Source organism: Pelophylax lessonae, assembly GCF_965119305.1.
Source record: "Pelophylax lessonae genome assembly, chromosome: 1".
Classification (NCBI taxonomy): domain Eukaryota; kingdom Metazoa; phylum Chordata; class Amphibia; order Anura; family Ranidae; genus Pelophylax; species Pelophylax lessonae.
In genome coordinates, this window is record NC_138768.1 from 297,588,023 (window position 1) to 297,606,412 (window position 18,390).

The 18,390-nt window shown below is 40.0% G+C and overlaps 1 protein-coding gene across 1 annotated transcript in view; it reads right to left on the bottom strand.

Annotated features, from left to right (window-relative positions):
- Window positions 1-17,004: 17,004 nt before the first annotated feature.
- The window catches only part of TCHP (trichoplein keratin filament binding), a 41,086-nt gene continuing 39,700 nt past the window's right edge, over window positions 17,005-18,390 (bottom strand). Inside the window, exon 13 of the mRNA XM_082252703.1 lies at window positions 17,005-17,101. Within this exon, the coding sequence (XP_082108829.1) occupies window positions 17,069-17,101 (33 nt within the window). The 3' untranslated portion in view covers window positions 17,005-17,068. The remainder of the gene's footprint in view (window positions 17,102-18,390) is intronic.

Here is an 18,390-nt window from a genome sequence, read left to right on the forward strand (position 1 = left end):
TATATATATATATATATATATATATGAAATGGCAGGTTCCTCAATATCAGTATTACTATTTGCATGTTTTATTCTAAAGTATTTGTTTTGGACTATTTAACACACTGCCTTATATGTAAAACTGCCAGTTCAAACAATAATGTGTTATTTAAATCAGCAGCGTCGCGTCCTATAGTTTTTATCATTGCTCTAATTTTTTTTTTTTCACTTAAATCACTGTGAGAAGATATAGAAAAATGCTTTCATGAAACATTTTTCACATTCTGTATTACTGAAAGTATTATTCTGTGCTGGGTCACCCCACTTCCTCCTACTCCCGAAATATTGTTATAATGTTTCTTCCAAAGCTGGGGGATTCTTATTTTGAAATCAGTGGGAACCTTGTGTGACACAGTAGTTTCTAAGGTCAACCATACATGGTATGCAGTTCAAAAGAGCAGTAAATGTTTGCAACATGCAATAACCAACTGACTGCCTAAATTATGGTTACAGTCCGCATTTTGCACATCACAATTGCTTATTTACACTGCCTTACTAAATAAGCCTGATAGTGTAGAACTGATATGAAATGTTTTTTGGCGTTTAAAGTGATCAATGCTAGTCACAGGAGTCGTGCAGCAAGTTTGAAAATCTATGTACAGCCTGTTGAGATAACCCCTTCAATCTGAGTTTGATTTCATAGGGTTAACAATCTCAGTGGGAGCATATGTGTCTTTTGAAGTGTGGCTTGAAATTTGGTTTTTATAATGCAGTCTTCTCTTCTAAGTCATCTTTTCCTTACGTAGTATTTACAGGAAAGAGCACATAACTCTGAAACAAAAAACTCCCTTCACCAGTGTTGACATGTGCAGGTCTATGCTGGTGCCCGAGCTGGGGTGATACGTGTAACACCCTGGTTAAACAGTACTAGGTCAGCTGCATTAAAATGCTGATAATCCTACTTTTAGCTGCCTTTAGAAGGTGGTCACTGTATTTAAACATAACTAGGTTTTATGAATCGTGCATTCTGGATTTCAGATTGACAAAAAGTACAAACCAAGCTGGTTGCAGGCCAATGTGAAAATGGTCAAAATGAATAAATTTTTTAAATTTGTTACTATTTTAGGATACTTTATTACACTTTTAAAAATACATTTTTCGATTTCTGTGAAGTGCCTGTTTATGAACATTAAAGTACTGTACCCCAAACATGTTTATGCTGTGGGCACTGATATGTTGATATCAAGTGCACTAAAAGATTTGGACATTCATAACCCATGAGAATGCACACTTAAATGCCACGCATTTATTACTTACTGCTCCCATATTCAGAGAGATGCTGCTCCCTTAACTATATTTAAATATGATAACTGCCTCACTCACCAATATTTAAAGTAATACCAGAATACTGCCAGCAGAATGTTTCCATTGCATTGATTCCAGGTTCTCGATGAATCTAGTTTTGAAAGTAAAAATGTTTATTGGATACACAGTGGGGATTAGAGTGGAGGTAATATAGACCTTGTTGTCTCTATCCGTCACTCTGTGTTTTGAAAAATCTAACAAAGTTCAGATGATGTGTGCATTGCCCTTACTTTTTACCTTCCAGGTTCCCCAAATCATCCCCTTAAAGTTAACCTGGTAAGGAAAAAGAGCAAGTCAAAACCTAATATAATGGCCTACTAGCAAGCACCACAAGATGCCTTCACTTACCTCCAGCTGTCAGGAAAACAGCTGTGCATTTGGACAGCCCTTAAACTCAGCTGTGCACTGTAAATAAAAAATGATTGGCTCCTTGAGACCCAGCCTACCCTTTGTTAAATTTACAATTTAAAATAGGTTGCTTCTCTTAGCTGCAGGCGAGTCTGGATTGCAATAGCGCACCGGTCTCCAAACTTTCAAACTGAAGGCTCAGTTTACTCTCCTTCAGACTTTAGGAGGGCAGGATTGTGACCAGTGGGGGTAGAAAATATCTTGGATTCAGTGGGAATAAACCATGCCTCAGGCTTTATGGTCAGTGGCAGTAAAGAAATTGCATAGCACCTTTGGTCAATAGAAGGGGTAGTACCCCATCATTAATACCATGTTTTAGGAAAAGTGCCCCATTTTCGGTGTCAGTGGCAGGAACTATGCCCCACTCTTGTTGTCTTTGGGACCTTAATAGATCCTTAAGGGCCGCAGTTTGGAGACCACTGCACTAGAGCATACCAGGGAAGTGTTTGAGCTCCAACATTTGTTTGCCTAGCAGCACAGAAAGTGTTAGAAGCAAAGTTATTTTTTGATAACTGGAGGTAGAATTTATTAAATGTTTTTGCCAGATTTTGTTTAGTGAAAGAAAACTTTTGGAATTTTAGTGTAGTACATTTATTGGTGAGAAAATGGAGAGTATAAAATATTTGTGTTACAAGTTGCAGCAGTGCTGCAAAGTTTCCTCCTCATATAGAGCCGTGTTGTCTGCGCTAATTGTACACATAGTCATCATTCCTCTTCATTTTTACAATATAAAAAACACCCAAGAGGAAATGTAAGGGAGACTACTTTCCTCACTGTGCATTACTAGACCCCCTCCTGCTCCTGGGCAGGCAAATATTTGTTAGAAAGGAGAAGGTAATTTCCTATTATCACCTTTGTCTAGTCAATATGGAAACAGATTCTGTCATTGCTGCCATATGTAAGCAAAGCAACAAAACATCTCATGATTTTCAATGACTTTTCTAAAATGCTACTTTTTCTAAAATATTTATCCAACAGTAACTGGGCAAAAAAATGGACAACACTGGTGTGAGATAACATAGAATCATGATAACTGTTGAATTTGTTTTGTGCAGGTGGATTGACTGGTAATGTATGTTATAATTGATAAAAGAAAAAGGGATTCTGCATAGCTTTTTGAAATATCTCTCATGTAACGACTCCAATTTCTATAAGCAGTGCACTTAAAACTGACCTCTGGGGCCATATAAAAAAAAAAGCAGGGCAAATGTAATACACAATCAACCACAGAAGCTTTGATTTAGCAATATATGGAGAAATGGGAATTGCACTAAATGACTAGTGGATTAGTTATAAAAGCTGGGCTCCAGATCTATATATATATATATATATATATATATATATATATATATATATATATATATATGTGTGTGTACTGTGTAGTTCTATTTGCTAAAGTATTTGTATTTCTGTACTTTTAGTCCTGAGATTTACACAGCCCTGCCAATGCGCACAGCCAACCAGATTACCTTCTTACACTTCTCTATGGCAGTAATGCAATACAGCCTGGTTACCTCTCTCTTTGGGGGGGGGGGGGGGGTTCGTAATTGGGCAATGAAGGAGCAGCAGCGGAATGCTTTTTCCTATGAGCTTATTGCTTGTCAATAAATTTGCATGCAGCCCACCTGATTGGATTCTAGTACTGCCCCTCCCTCTCCAGTCTTCTCAATCCTACTAAGCAGGGAGCTTCTAGAGGCTATGAAGTCAAACTTAATTACTTTTACTAATTTGTTTTAAAAATACATGTAATATATTTTTTTAAATCCGATAACCTCCTTTTTTTTTTTTTTTGCTTTTTAAAGGATAAGTTCACCTTTAGGAGCATGTTACACCCTTATTTATTCATGCTCTATTGTTCATTCACAAGCCCAGCAGGTTTCAATCTGACAGCCTGTACAGAGGTATGGGCAGAAAGCTGTAGGGTTTGTCTGCAAAAGCCTGACATTGCAACTACAATCTAGTGATCACGGGTGCAAAGCTTTGCGGGCTCTTTCCTCCAAAATTATGTGCATTTATTCATTATTTTCATATGTAATATATTTTTTTTAAAACAACAATGACTGACTATACATATATCTCTGTTTTGTTCAGTATATTCTTACATAGACCAGACCACACTTAGACCAAGTATTTTTCTTACATTCATTGCACAATATTAAGTACAGAAGTGGAAACCATTCAGAGTTTCATTGTTCATCCAGATTGTGAGTTGCATTCAATTAACTAACAAAAACTATAACTTGACCTGTTGATCAAAGAAAAAAGGGCATCATTTTTCAATCTGATATGGTTTTATTGTTTTTTTTCACCCCCATACTACAAGTTTTAGGACTGGGGGTTTATATGTCCTGTGATAAATTGTATTTATATAAATCAGACTTGGGTATTATTGTAGTAATCTTTATGAAATTAGTAATCATTTGAATTAATACATAACTGCATTAATTGGTGGTGCTTTTTTTCTGCTTGGATCTCAGCAAGTGTGGGCAGGGGTTTCTTCATTTTTTAAAATGCCTACTGGCTTTTAATCAAATACAGTTTAATAGTAGCATGTAGTCCCATAAATATTTTTCCCTCTCTTGAAACTTGGAATCCTTCAAAGTGTAATTTAGGCCAATAGCCTGTAGCCCATACCCCCAATTAGGGTGCCTTACCATTTATATTCTTGCCATGCAACCCATATTCTTCATATAGCAAGCACTAAATCTCTAAAGACTGTGGTGGCGTTTAAATAAAATGGTGGTACTTTGGACACTTTCAGTGCCACCAGAATTGTTCAAAAGGGACTAAATGACTTTTGTAATGTTATGATGTGAGTTTGATGGGAAGAGTTAATGCATGTGTAATTAGGTGATTAAACCACTAGAGGGCATGGAGAGGTGATCTTGGCAAGCTACTTGGTTTGTTTTTGAGTTTGTTCCCCATGGGAGACATACATTTTAGCTTAGTGCAATATATTAACGGTGCATATTTATTATTATATTAATAATACATGGGTTAATGTTAGGTTTATGGTTGGCGGTAAAGTGGTTTCTGAGAAAATTTAGATCTTGTGTCTTTAGAAGGACTGGCTCCTTTAGCCCATTAGAATCTTGATACAACCATGCCTTCAATGCCTCTCGTTCTTCACCCATAGAAGTTGTGACAATATAGTACCCTTGTGTCATACCTTTTGTGTATTTGGCAGAGCAAATCTAGAGTCATGTGACCAAGTCGTCATGTGTTACCAATTTGTGACTTAATTTTAAAATACAGTTTTATACTTTTTACAGTTTGTTTTAAGAGGTGAAAGTTTACCATATGTACCAGGGTTTTTTTCTACATCACAATATCATTGTTTTGATACGTTGACTTTCATTTAAGGAAGGAGGGAATGTTGAATAAATGGTTCCCATTGGAAGAATGATCCAAGTCCCTCCATTGGGAACCATTTTTTCAACATAGAAGTTATACCGCATTACGACAGGAGGCTGCTATCCAATTCAAATGTTTCAGAGTGTTTCAGAGGACTGTTATTTAAGAAGCACTGGCGGTGGAGCTATTCTGCAACTCTTTAATAGCATGTACAAGTGGTGAAGGTTTACACTAAGTTATAGTAGAACATATTTGTAGAGTTCTGTGTGGTACAGACGATAAGAGGGCAGATTACTTACAATACCTGATAAAACATAAAACAGTGCTTTTCCTACTTCAACATTTCAAAAAGTGTTTTAACTGTTTGTCTAATGGCACATTTTTGGACATTTCTTATTTTACAGAGTTTTTAAGGGCATAGATGGCTTTTTAACAGTGTTAATGTGTTGGATGGCGTGTTCTGTTTGCTGCATGGTGTTCCTTATATAATGTCACATTACAAAGCATTTAAATTACAGTACCTCCCAATGGAATACATGACTCTACCGCATGTTTGTATGTTGGCAGTTAGTAGACAGCCTGCTGGCATGTGGCAAAACTGTCCAGGTGTCAATATGTATTTTGAAGAAAATAGTTCTTTGCTTTAGGCCCATTTACTTATTTGTAGTGTGTTAACAGCACACCTTAACTTGCCAAAAATCAGACGTAATCCTTTTTTTGTAATGCAAAACACTGCAACATACTACTGTGCATTACCTTGCGTTGGCATGCCATTCAGAATGAATGATACCCCAACGTATGTTACACATTAGTGTATATGGGTCCTTAATGGAGGGAGCAAAGTTGGTATTACAAATCGGGCTTCAAGGGAACCCCGCTCAGTGAAAAATGAATTAAAAAAAAAATAGATAATAGGACTTTGATATCTGGAGTAGGATTATTTAAAATGGGCCTAAAAACTGACATTTAGAAGAAGCAGTACTTGCGGCCAGTGTTGTATTGGAAAAAAATGCTCTGTGAGCCAGAGTATGCCTCCAATTAATTAAAGATATGTCCCAAATTTTGTAGTAAAAAAAACAAAATGTGGATTCCCATATAGCAGTATGACAGCTATTCTAATCTGCACCTGCTTACCCTGGTGCTTGCAAGAATGACCGTATTGGATTTCACCTGTAAAAACATATGGGACAGATGTATGAATTATTATTCCCACTGGGCTGCAACTCAGGATATGTTTATTATGTCATATAGTCTGCCACACTTCTATTACAGTCCGATGCTGCTGCATATGAGTTACACAGATTTTAGTAGATCTAAAATATTAGTCAACATTTTAAACACATTTGGTTTGATCTGCTAAAGTAGAGCCTGTTCACTTTCAAATTGATTTTTTACTTTTCATAGGATATGAGGTGAATCAAAGTGAAAATTCACTTTGCGAAGTAAACCCAATAAAGTGCAAGAAATACATGGACAATTGAGGTCAGTACAACATCACTTCAAGCTAAGTGAATTTTCTCTCTGCAATTTGAAATTTAGACCCGGTTCACACTAGCGCGACTTGTCAGGTGACTTGGTCACCTGCCATAGATTAGCACAGGACCCGTTCTAATAGGAGCGACACAAGTCGCTCCGACTTAGAAAAAGGGTCCTGTACTACTTTGGGGCGACCTGCATAGACTTCAATGATATGAAGTCCGTGCATGTCACGCCGAGGTTGCCCCAGCAAGTAGCGTCGCCCCTATGTGAACGGGGTTTTAGGAGGTGAAGTTGTGCTGACATCAAGCATCCAGTTATTTTTTTCTTGCACCTAATAATTTTTCAGAGTGAATTTTTTGCTTTGTTTCAGCTCATTCACTAAAATAACAGAAAATTCACTTTTAAGAGGGGCATGCTCTACAGTAATTCATTGTGACAAAGTGTTTGAGACTCTCCTCTTGCAGAGTTTGGATGCAGTATTGTAATCATTGAAACCTCAATGATCAGTGAGGTGGGGTGTGGGGCTGAGCTGCACTCTGTGTCTTATGGGGACAGAGAGCCAGCTCGGGAGTGAGCACACATGAGTGCCCCCACAGCAAGGGGGAGGAGCCCAGAGTGCCAGCAGGGGACCCGAGAAGAAGAGGATTGGGGCTGCTCTGTGCAAAACCATTGCACAGAGCAGGGAAGTATGACATGTTTATTTTATTTTTTTAATTTCCTTTACAGACGCTTTAAATAAGGCAAGTCAACGATCCAACACACACACACACACACTTCACCTGAATATTTAAGATCTGGTCAGCAGAAGTTCTCAGTTTAAAAATGTAATTGATTACAATTGGCAGGTATGTAAACCTGAAATCTATTTTTTTTTGTTGGCAGCATGTTTTACTATATACACTTTTTTAAAACAAATATTTTTTTTGTAAGGTTTCTTACCTGGAGATCCTGCCAATTACAACACATCCAGCTTCAGACTGACAAGACTATACCATTACCTCACAATTAGCAGCATTGTTTGCTTGCCATGCAAGCTCATTTGGGCTGGCCATTGGGTTTTGTCCGATAGACCTGAAAGGCAGGCCAGCTAAAGGGGTGCACACAGCAGACTGACAGCTCTAATGCTTATTACAAGGCAGTGGATTACCACTGTCAGCCTTAAACAGGAAGTGCTGTTACTGGCAGGATATCCAGGTGACAGACTTTGCAACACATTCACCAAAAAAAAAAGTTGGTTAAGAAAACTTTGTACATTGAGGCGTAATGCCAAAGATACCAGGTTTATAAGAGTAAAGAAATTACAATTTGACTTTCAGGCAACCCTCACAGTTGTCTGGTGCTTTACAGTGCAAATGTTAGGCCCCTTTCACACTTGTGTGACTTTTCCTGCAATTTGGGACTGCAAAGTCGCATGAAAGTCGTACCCCATGATTTCCAATGAGTACGGTTCATAGTTACGACTTCAAGTCGCAATGACTTCAAAGTAGTCCCTGCACTATTTTGGAACGATTTTAGTGCGTTTTGAGGTCCAAAGACATGCAAGTCCAGTCAAAATCGCAGCAACCAAATCGCTGCAAAATCACGGAAAAATTGTGCAACTTTTAGGTCGCAAACGTGTGAAAGAGGCCTAAAAGTGATGTATTTTGTGAGCTCACTTTACTGTGCACAAACCCATACATAGACCTTGTTTTTCAATGCAGCACAACACAGTGCACCAATGGTTCACATCTGAGCCTTAGAATGTGCTCAGACCCACGTGCCCGGGCAAGGTGCATTAAAGTGCCATTCAAAATATATGGCACGCAACAAGGATCATGCACTACCCCAACAGTGTATGAAAGCCAGCCTGCTTATCACTGAAGTGTTAAACTGGATACACACTATACAACTTTTGTAGTGCAAGGGCCTGCCTGATTGCATACTAATTGAAAGTGTTTACATTTGACCTCCTGTTTTATGGTTTTGGTAAATCTAAAGACAATTGTATAGTGTGTATGGCCCATTACAAGTTTTTTAATTCATTGCAAACAGAAGTAAAGGATGTATATGTGTGGTTTGGATGTGTCTGGAAAATATGCCATTTTTATTGCATTTTATTTTAGTAACATACTTGGTTAGCATTGCTGGTCTACAAATATGTCTGCCACTGAAAATAGGAGGTAACCTCACTGGACAGTAGTACTGGATGCCTCCCATTTGGAGCTGTACGATTTAAACAGTATTAAAAGCACTTTTCATTATCCTCCCCAATCTTCCCTTAGCTTTAGAATGTGATTTTGAATAGGAAAGCATTTTCTATTGTAACCACTTAAGTTGTTATTACCTTCAGTGCCAAAAGCTATGAAGTGTCAGGCTGGTCAAAATATGAAATTTTATTTTTCTAGAGGACAGGGCTGGTTTGGTTACTATTGAGGTGAACGGTGAATTTAAGCAGCTTGCCTAGGTAATACAAACCAGAAAATTTCTTTTAAAGGATATTAAAATTAAGTTTTTATGACATAGGAAACGTTCAATGCCTCTTGGAACCTGTATTTATGTGGTATTATTAAACCTTTTGAATATTGTATACATTGTTTATTAATGTACACTTATGTAAAATTGTGAATCTTATCTTATTTTTAGGTTTTTATTTTCAACTTATAGCTGTGCAATAAACGGTCTTCATGTGAGCCTGTTGTGATGTTTTCTTTCATTTCAATGCTAGAATTAAAACTTGGAGATAAGAAACCCACCCAACTCACCAGAATAAACCTAACCTATGCAAACAGTATCTAATTATGAGCCAGCAATAAGTATGTCTCAATAAAAAGGCCCTAGTTCACACTGCGACGGCTTTGAAATTGCGCTACTTCAGCTGGATTTAAGAGCCACAGATCAGTGCGATTTTCCCCTCTGATGTCATTGTGGCTTGCAACTTCTTTTAACAGAAATCTATGTAAGTCACAATGAAATGGGCAAAAAGTAGTGCAGGACCTTTTTTCAGTCACAACAATTTAAATGGTTTTATTGCCGACAATAGGGTGCGACTTGTCATGTGATTTGAAACTGTCAATTAACATGACAAATCACACCGGTGTGAATGGGGGCTAAAACACCTCGTATTACTAAACAAGTTATTTCTGACCTGTTCAGATTATGCAAGGTGCTTTAACCACATCCCATTCAGCATATGGCAAAATGACGGCCGGGCAGTGGCTCTCCCGTTCTGACTAGACGTCATATGTCCAGCAGTTGCTCCAACACACCGCATCTCCGATCACGGTAAAGAACCTGTGACGTAGGCTCTTTACCGTGTGATCAGCTGTGTCTGATCGCAGCATTACCAGGAAGTGCTGGTTATCGGCTGTGACGGTGTTCATCGCCACTGGGTGTGAAAGAGATAAATAATGGTTTGAATTGCTTAAAGTGGGACAGCAATATTTGTCAGCAATATCTTCATATAGAAATATGAAGATTTAATCCCACTTTACACTGGGAGACTTAGACTGTTGTAGACCATTGCCATGAAGTCTGTGACTCCTAAATAATGTGAGTATTCCATATCCCTCAATGTCAGACAGGTTTTCCCTATTTTTTGTGTATTCAGATAATGTGTATTCCATGTACTGGAGTGTAAGAGACGGACAGACTGATACTGGGGTCTCTTCCTATTGTCTATGTATTGAGCTAGAATGTGGATTGTGCCTGTCCCATTGTTAAATGTTAATGACCTCACATTGTTCTGTCCAGATAGCTAGATAATTAGTTTAGGTTAATTATTTTCCTGTATACACTTTCATCTACATATGATACTGTAATCAGGCGGAGGGGAGGGATTGTGTACACTGTATGGGAGTGACTGAGTGTAACACTCTGTTTTCATTGGATTGTGAGTTTCAGGGCCTGTTCCCCACAAGGTCCACCTGGGCGGTAACCTTGTGGGGGGACTGTATAAAAGAGCAGCTGTACCATTAAAGTTTGAGTTATACTTTACGCTCAATAGAGAGTCCTGTCTCTTATTAGGGTAATCTGCTACAAGGGATTGCTATGCTCTTCGTACTCCCTTGAATAATCACTAGGCTCTTGTAACAGCTTGTTCCTGTGTCTTCTGCACTCTCTGGGGAAAGAGTGGTTCACCCAATGGAACCTGGAGCCTTGTCGCAGGTCCAGGGGGGGGGGGTAAGAGACGGCGAGACCCCAACCAAGCTGCGGCGGTTTGTGGGGTCTGATGGAGTGCTTGAAGCCCTCGGGAAGCGCTAGGAGCATCCATCAATGGAGGTACCCAGTCGGGGGGGCGGTTGATCCGTTACATTGGCATTCCTCTATTCACTGCTGACAGGGCATGAGTAGAGGAGAGCCGATAAGCGGCTCCACTAACGGGGGGAGGGGTGGTGTCTGCACTGATAATCCCCATCAGCGATGCCCACCGGTAATGCCCGTCAGAGCCTCCTCATCAGTGGGGAGTTTTCGGTCTTTTTTCATTTGTTTAGCAAAAAATAAGAAACCCAGTAGTGATTAACCACTTCAGCCCCTGAAGGTTTTACCCCCTTAATGACCAGGCCATTTTTCACGATTCAGCACTGCGTTGCTTTAATTAACGACTGTGCGACGCTGTACCCAAATGAAATTGACGTCCTTTTTTTCCCACAAACAGAGCTTTCTTTTGGTGGTATTTGATCACCTGTGTGATTTTTGCGCTATAAACAAAAAAATAGCGACAATTTTGAAAAAATATTTTTCACATTTTTTTAATATGAAATTCCCCAAAAAAATATGTAAAAATCTAATTTTTTTTAACATTTTAGGCCAATTTGTTTTCTGCTACTAACTACGGGAAAGATTAATGTAATTTTTGTTTTGTTTTTTTTAACTAGTAATGGCGGCGATCTGTAATTTTTTTTTGAGGGACTGCGACATTGCGGCGGACAGATCGGACCCTTGACTGACATTTTTGACACTTTTGGGGGTACCAGTGACATTACTACAGTAATCAGTGCTATACATATGCACTCTTACTGTAAAAATGACACTGGCAGGGAAGGGGTTAACTTTATTGGTGATCAGTGGGTTAAATGTATCCCTAGGGGCTTGATTCTAAATGGGGGGGGCGTGGCTTGGGATGTAACCACAGAGACATACGATCCTACATAGGATCGTATAGTCTCTGCAGTTACATCAGGGAGAATGACAGACGGCTGTGTTTACATCAGCCACCCACCTTTCTCCCTCTCCAGCAGGAGATCGCGAGTGGCCGGCGGACATCGGAGCCGCCGGTCACACGCGCTGGGATCCATGTGAACGAGCAGGGGCGGGAGCGCGCGCTCGCCCCCTACAGGCTCTTAAACGAGCGACGTAGCCCTATGTCGGTTTGCCCAGGAGCTGCTGACCGCCGCAGTAAATAGTCGTGCGGCATCGGCAAGTGGTTAATAACCTCAGCGGTTTTTAGATTTTGCGCTATAAACAAAAAAAAGCAACAATTTTGAAAAAAAAAAATTTTTTTTACTTTCTGCTATAAAACATTCCCAATAAAAAAAAATGTAAAAAATCATTTTTTTTTTATCAGTTTAGTCCAATCTGTATTCTAGTACATATTTTTGGTAAAAAAAACCCCAAAAAGTGTATATTGGTTTGCATAAAAGTTATAGCGTTTACAAACTATGGGATACATTTTTGTACTTTTTATTTTTTTGTTGTTGTTTTTATTAGTAATGGCAGTGATCAGCGATTTTTAGCGGGACTGCGACATTGCGGCAGACAAATCTGACCCTAAGTGACACTTTTTGGGGACGAGTGACACCAATACATTGATCAGTGCTAAATAATATGCACTGTTACTTTATAAATGACACTGGCAGGGAAGGGGTTAATTGTGCTTGTAAATTGTGCTTACTAACTGTGTGGGGGGGGGGGGGGGCTCTGTGACAGGCACACAGAGATCGGTGTTTCAGCTTAGCTGAGACACACGATCTCATTGTGCCTGACAGGAGAGCCGCCTGCCTTGTTGACATAGGCAGACGGCTCTCTGTCAGTTTCCATGAAGATCGTGGGAGGCCGGCAGTGATCGCGTCCGCTCCTCCCGCGTGTGCCACTATAAAATAAGGTATAAAGCGGCATATTGTTTTAAAAAGAACATACACTAGGGCACATAATGTATTGTAACAGTAGATTGTAGGAATAAGACACAGTGGCTTTACAACCACTTTAACTTATGGTGGTAAAATAGGTTCCTACTCCGGTGCAAGGAAAACATTGTCAAGCTGAGCAGTGTGAGTATTTTTCATCTCTTCGGCAGAGAGATTGCCTGAGGTTTAGCCACAGTTTCCTTGTGTTTGGTTTCTGCCATTGCTATCAGGGAGGGTGTTTCCCTATGGGGTACTCAGAAACAATTGCAGAAATGGGGTAAGCGTAAATCAGTAGAAGTATACAGCAACCCAGATTTTGACCACAAAAGCTTTAACAAAGTCTTAGTGGTAAAAGGGTGGGAAGAAGTGCTTTATATATGGGCCCTGTGCAGAAGTGGTGGTAAAAGTGTGATATTACACTTAGTCATCTATCTGAGACTAAGCTCTGAATGATGGATGTTTTACCACCAAGTGTAAATGTTTAAACACTTGATAAGTGAATAAACTCAAACACATTTCCGGCTTGCGCATAACGTTATGTAGAAACAAATACTGTTTAGGAGACCAAATTAACTGTACTACAAGCAATGGAGATATAGATTTTCATACTTGCTGTAAAACTAAAGTACAGTGCAATACCAGGATAAATCTGTCTCGCCTTTCCATGTCGCTGCTCCCTATATGGGTCCATGCTTTGCCCATCATGGTGGACAAAAGTGTGGCATGCATTTTTATTCAGCCCCCTTTACTCTGATACCGCTAACTAAAATCTAGAGGAGCCAATTGCCTTCAGATGTCACCTAATTAGTAAACAGAGTCCACCTGTGTAATTTAATCTCAGTATAAATACAGCTGTTCTGTGAAGTCCTCAGAGGTCTGTTAGAGAACCTTAGTGAACAAACAGCATCACAAAGGCCAAGGAACACACCAGACAGGTTAGGAATAAAGTTGTGGAGAAGTTTAAAGCAGGATTACGCTATTAAAAAAATATCCCAAGCTTTGAACATCTCATGGAGCACTGTTCAATCCATCATCCGAAAATGGGCAGAGTATAGCACAACTGCAAACCTACCAAGACATGACTGTCCACCTAAACTGACAGGCCGGGCAAGGAGAGCATTAATCAGAGAAGCAGTCAAGAGGCCCATGGTAACTCTGGAGGGGCTGCAGAGATCCACAGCTCAGGTGGGAGAATCTGTCCACAGGACAACTATTAGTCGTGCACTCTACAAATCTGGCCTTTATAGAAGATTGGCAAGAAGAAAGCCATAAAAACTCCTGTTTGCAGTTTGTGAGAAGCCATGTGGGGGGACACAGCAAACATGTTGAAGAAGGTGTTCTGGTCAGATGAGACCAAAATTTTACTTTTTGGCCTAAAAAGCAAAACGTTATAAGTGGCAGAAAACTAACCCTGCACATCACCCTGAACACACCATCCCCACTGGTGTGGCAGCATCATGTTGTGGGGATGCTTTTCTTCAGCAGGGACAGGGAAGCTGGTCAGAGTTGATGGGAAGATGGATGGAGCCAAATAAAGGGCAATTTTAGAAGAAAACCCATTAGAGTCTGCAAAAGAATGGAGACTGGGGCAGAGGTTCACCTTCTAGCAGGGCAACGACCGTAGACATACAGCCAGAGCTACAATGGAATGGTTTCGATCAAAGCATATTCATTTTTTAGAATGGCCCAGTCAAGTCCAGACCTAAATCCAATTGAGAAACTGTGGCAAGACTTGAAAATTGCTGTTCACAGATGCTCTCCATCCATTCTGACAGAGCTTGAGCTATTTTGCAAAGAAAAATGGGCAAAAATGTCACTCTCTAGATGTGAAAAAGCTGGTAGAGACATACCCAAAAAGACTTGCAGCTCTAATTGCAGCAAAAGGCGGTTCTACAAAATATTGACTCAGGGGGGGCTGAATACAAATGCACAGCACACTTTTCAGATATTTCTATAAAATTTTCCTCCCACTTCACAATTATGTGCCACTTTGTGTTGGTCTATCACATAAAATCCCAATAAAATACATTTACGTTTTTAGTTGCAACATGACAAAATGTGGAAAACTTCAAGGGGTGTGAATACTTTTTCATAGCACTGTATGTGAAAAATGTCAGAATTGGCCTGGGCAATTAGTGGTCATTCTAAATTGGTACCTGGAATATGTTAATAAGAAGTTTTTTCATACAGTACCTCCCTAATTGTTTGATGCAAACCTAAAATTTCAGTTCATGTCTGTTTTTAAGTGGAAACCTCTGGTGTCTGGTATTCGCTGTAGGCACCAAAAACATAGGTGTCCCCATTTGCATTTCCCAACACATTAAAATAAATATCTTGTTTAACAAGCAGATTCACATTTATACATATACATTTATATAAATCATTACAGTATACAGAAGAATAAAAATTTAATTTAAGTAATGTGCAAAAACAAATCATGTGCCTGCATTTCACAAACATAAGTAAAGGTGCACATAAACAGGGCAATGACTTTATTCTCATAGAACAACTAATAATATAATTCATTATTTCACCTATATGTTTGCCATTATATTCCAACTCCAGCCTAAAGGCTTTAGTGCGCCAATATTTGCAAAATGTGGCCCCTGCAAACACTAGTCTGTGTTTACCTTGCTTAAAGCGGAGTTCCACCCAAAAGTGTAATTCTGCTCTCCGCTTCCTCCCCCCCCCTCCGGTGCCACATTTGGCACCTTTCATGGGGGAATGGGTACCTGTTTTTGACAGGTACCCTTCCCCACTTATGGGAGACAGCGCCGGAAGTTTGGCCCCCTCCTCCTCCCCCCCGCCGCCGAGCAAATCCGAATGCGCAGCGCGCATGTGCAGTAGGGCCCCCGTCTGTGAAGCCGCAAGGCTTCACTGCTGGGTTCCCTTACCGGCAGTGGCAGACGCACCCGGCAGACGATGGAAACATCGGCTGCGGTGCTGACATCGCTGGACTCCAGGACAGGTAAGTGTCCTAATATAAAAAGTCAGCAGCTACAGTATGTGTAGGTGCTGACTTTTACTTTTTGGAGGGGGAGGCTGGAACACCGCTTTAAGTGATTACTCAAGCCAGCAAATGAAACCTATTCTTTGGACTGGGTTCTAGTAGTTAATGGTATTGTTTATGCCTTTTTAGTAACATTATTAACCCCTTCATGATGGAGGGCAAAACAAACCTGAACACAGTTTTGCAACTTTGACATTTGTTAGTAAAACTGTACATATTGCAATGACTTCATGTATTCAGGTGTTTTTTCTGGACACCTTGAGCTTTCATTTGGTGGTACAGTTTTTTTTTTTATTATTATCAAAGGAACTGGCACAAAATAGTAAAAAAAAAAATGTTGCTGCATATTTTGTGCTTTTACCATAACCTACCACCAAAGAGCAACCCCAAATAAACTCCTGACAATTTCATTGATTCCTAATATGTGTATGTTATTTGTACCCATAGTAGGGCCCAGAAACATTTTGGTATTTTTTTTATCCTTCCTACCCTGGATCTAGCTAGTTTATCTTTTTATTTATTTTTTTACACGTTTCTATCAAGGAGAAATACACTATATATTTTTCTTTATTTAAGGGGAGAAAACAACACAGGGGCAGTCTGTACAGTGATCACACAGGGGTCTGTACAGTCAGAAGCTATCCTAGCAATCAGGTGATCTGGAACTGGACCTCCCAGTTCCTATCAATAGTATGAGACCCACAGCGCTCGGTGAGAGCTAGATTTCTGTGCTGGGAGCGTGTTGTGCAGCACAATCACAGTGGCACATATATGCGGCCCCACAGAAGAAGACCCACTTGTCTGTATTGTCTCTGTATCATTGTCTTGTATATGTTTTGGAATATTTTGTGAGTAATTTTATCACTTTGGGAGTGTACTATGGAAGCACGTCATTATTTTTCATTTATAGAGTTATATTCAATTCTTTATGTAAAGGCAGCACCACACACGTTTCTCGTTCCGTATTTTGATGAACCCCTTACAGGGTAATCATAGTGCAGGCAGCTACCTTCAGTACACACTGGCGCGACCGGCCGAAAACCGAAATTTCGGTCCGCTCTAGCTCGGGGCTTATTGTATTTAACATATATATGTGTATGCTCATCAGGAAGGGGTTAAGCTACTAATATATTACCTGGGTGGCCCTAGCTAGAGAGTGCAAATTTTTAACTGTTTGGTAAAGAAAAATATCCCTCATATAAGAGGTTTTATAGTCTTCCACAAGCAGATACACACATTAAAACCTATTTACAGTCAAATAAAAACCTATTTACAAAGAGTTCCTATAAAAAAAAATAAAGCTATGCGTTTTTTCCTGAGCTCAAACAACTTAGATGGTTGTTGGGTATATCAAGCTCTGAGTTTCCCGTTGTCAAGACCAAGCAGGTCTGGGGCGACCAAACACCTGCAGAACAGAAGATAAGAGATACATTACAGTCCTCACCCATCACCGTATACACATGGACACATTCAGAAATGCCAGAGTGAAGAAACTATTAAAGGTTTGATACCTGCTAGGTAAGAAAAATGGCTAGAACCCCACTGGCCGTTTTACCTGTTCTATTTTTTATATCATCCCTAAAACCAATACCACTGAAGCTATGTGTATAGGACTATAAATCCAGAAGACTGAAAGAAGAAGTCAGCCACAGCGAGGGAGCTCGCAGATGTCGCTTCTCTCGAGGGAGGAAAGCACTGTGAATTTTAGCTCCATTTTAAGTAAAAAGAGTATTAAAAAGGAAACACTTCAATAAAAATATGTACTGAGAAAATATGCAGGCTGCCATTTCTGAATTTTTATTTTCAAAATTCTAGCCGTCTGGCTGGTATGTTGATCCAAAGGTTTCATTACTTTTTTGAAAATGCATATTGGGGGTTAAGACTTTCTTCTGACTTCACTAGCTATGCAGTCAGGTAACTAATATTTAGAGAAGCAAGTCAGCCATGGCAGCCTCCATACTTCTCTCAGAGAAGGGTTCCTTAAAGCCTCGTACACATGCACTGATTGTTGGCTGACCGATCGGCCGACTTTTGTCCAGTGTTGTTGTGTTGGTTGAAATGTGCTCTAGACTGCACACAAATTTTTTCGGCCAACAACAACCAACTTCAGAAGTGATGTCACACTTGTCCGTGTGTTTTTTTCTTCTCTGAGCATGCCCAGTCTTGCTCATCTGATTTTTGTCTGCCGAAATCTGTACTGACAGATGAACAATCGGCCGTTCTGTTGATGGCCAACAAAAATTTTATAGCATGCACACCAGATTTTGTTCGGCCGAAAAGTCGCAGTCAGTTGTCGGAAGCATCATACTAACAAGCCGACAATTGGCCGATCGGACGTTGGCCGAAAATTTACGGCCAACAATCGGTGTGTGTGTACGAGGCTTTAGTGATAAATTCTTGAAGCCTTAACCCCTTCGCATCCAGGTCCCTACATTGTACGGACCTGACAGCAGGGGGTTTTACACACACTCTCGGTGGCTGCAGCAACATGTGTATATCTGACAAGCCGGCTCCTGCCTTGTCAGATGGAAGCAATCTGCCCGCAGCTGCCCAATTGCATCCCCCCGCTGTCATGTATATCGGGTGCCGAGCAGATGTGATGTGTAAAATATCACTTCTCTGCCCTCCTGTCAGTTTCCCCAGCCAGTATGGCCGCTATGGAAGTATGTAATGCAGAACGATCTGCACTGCATT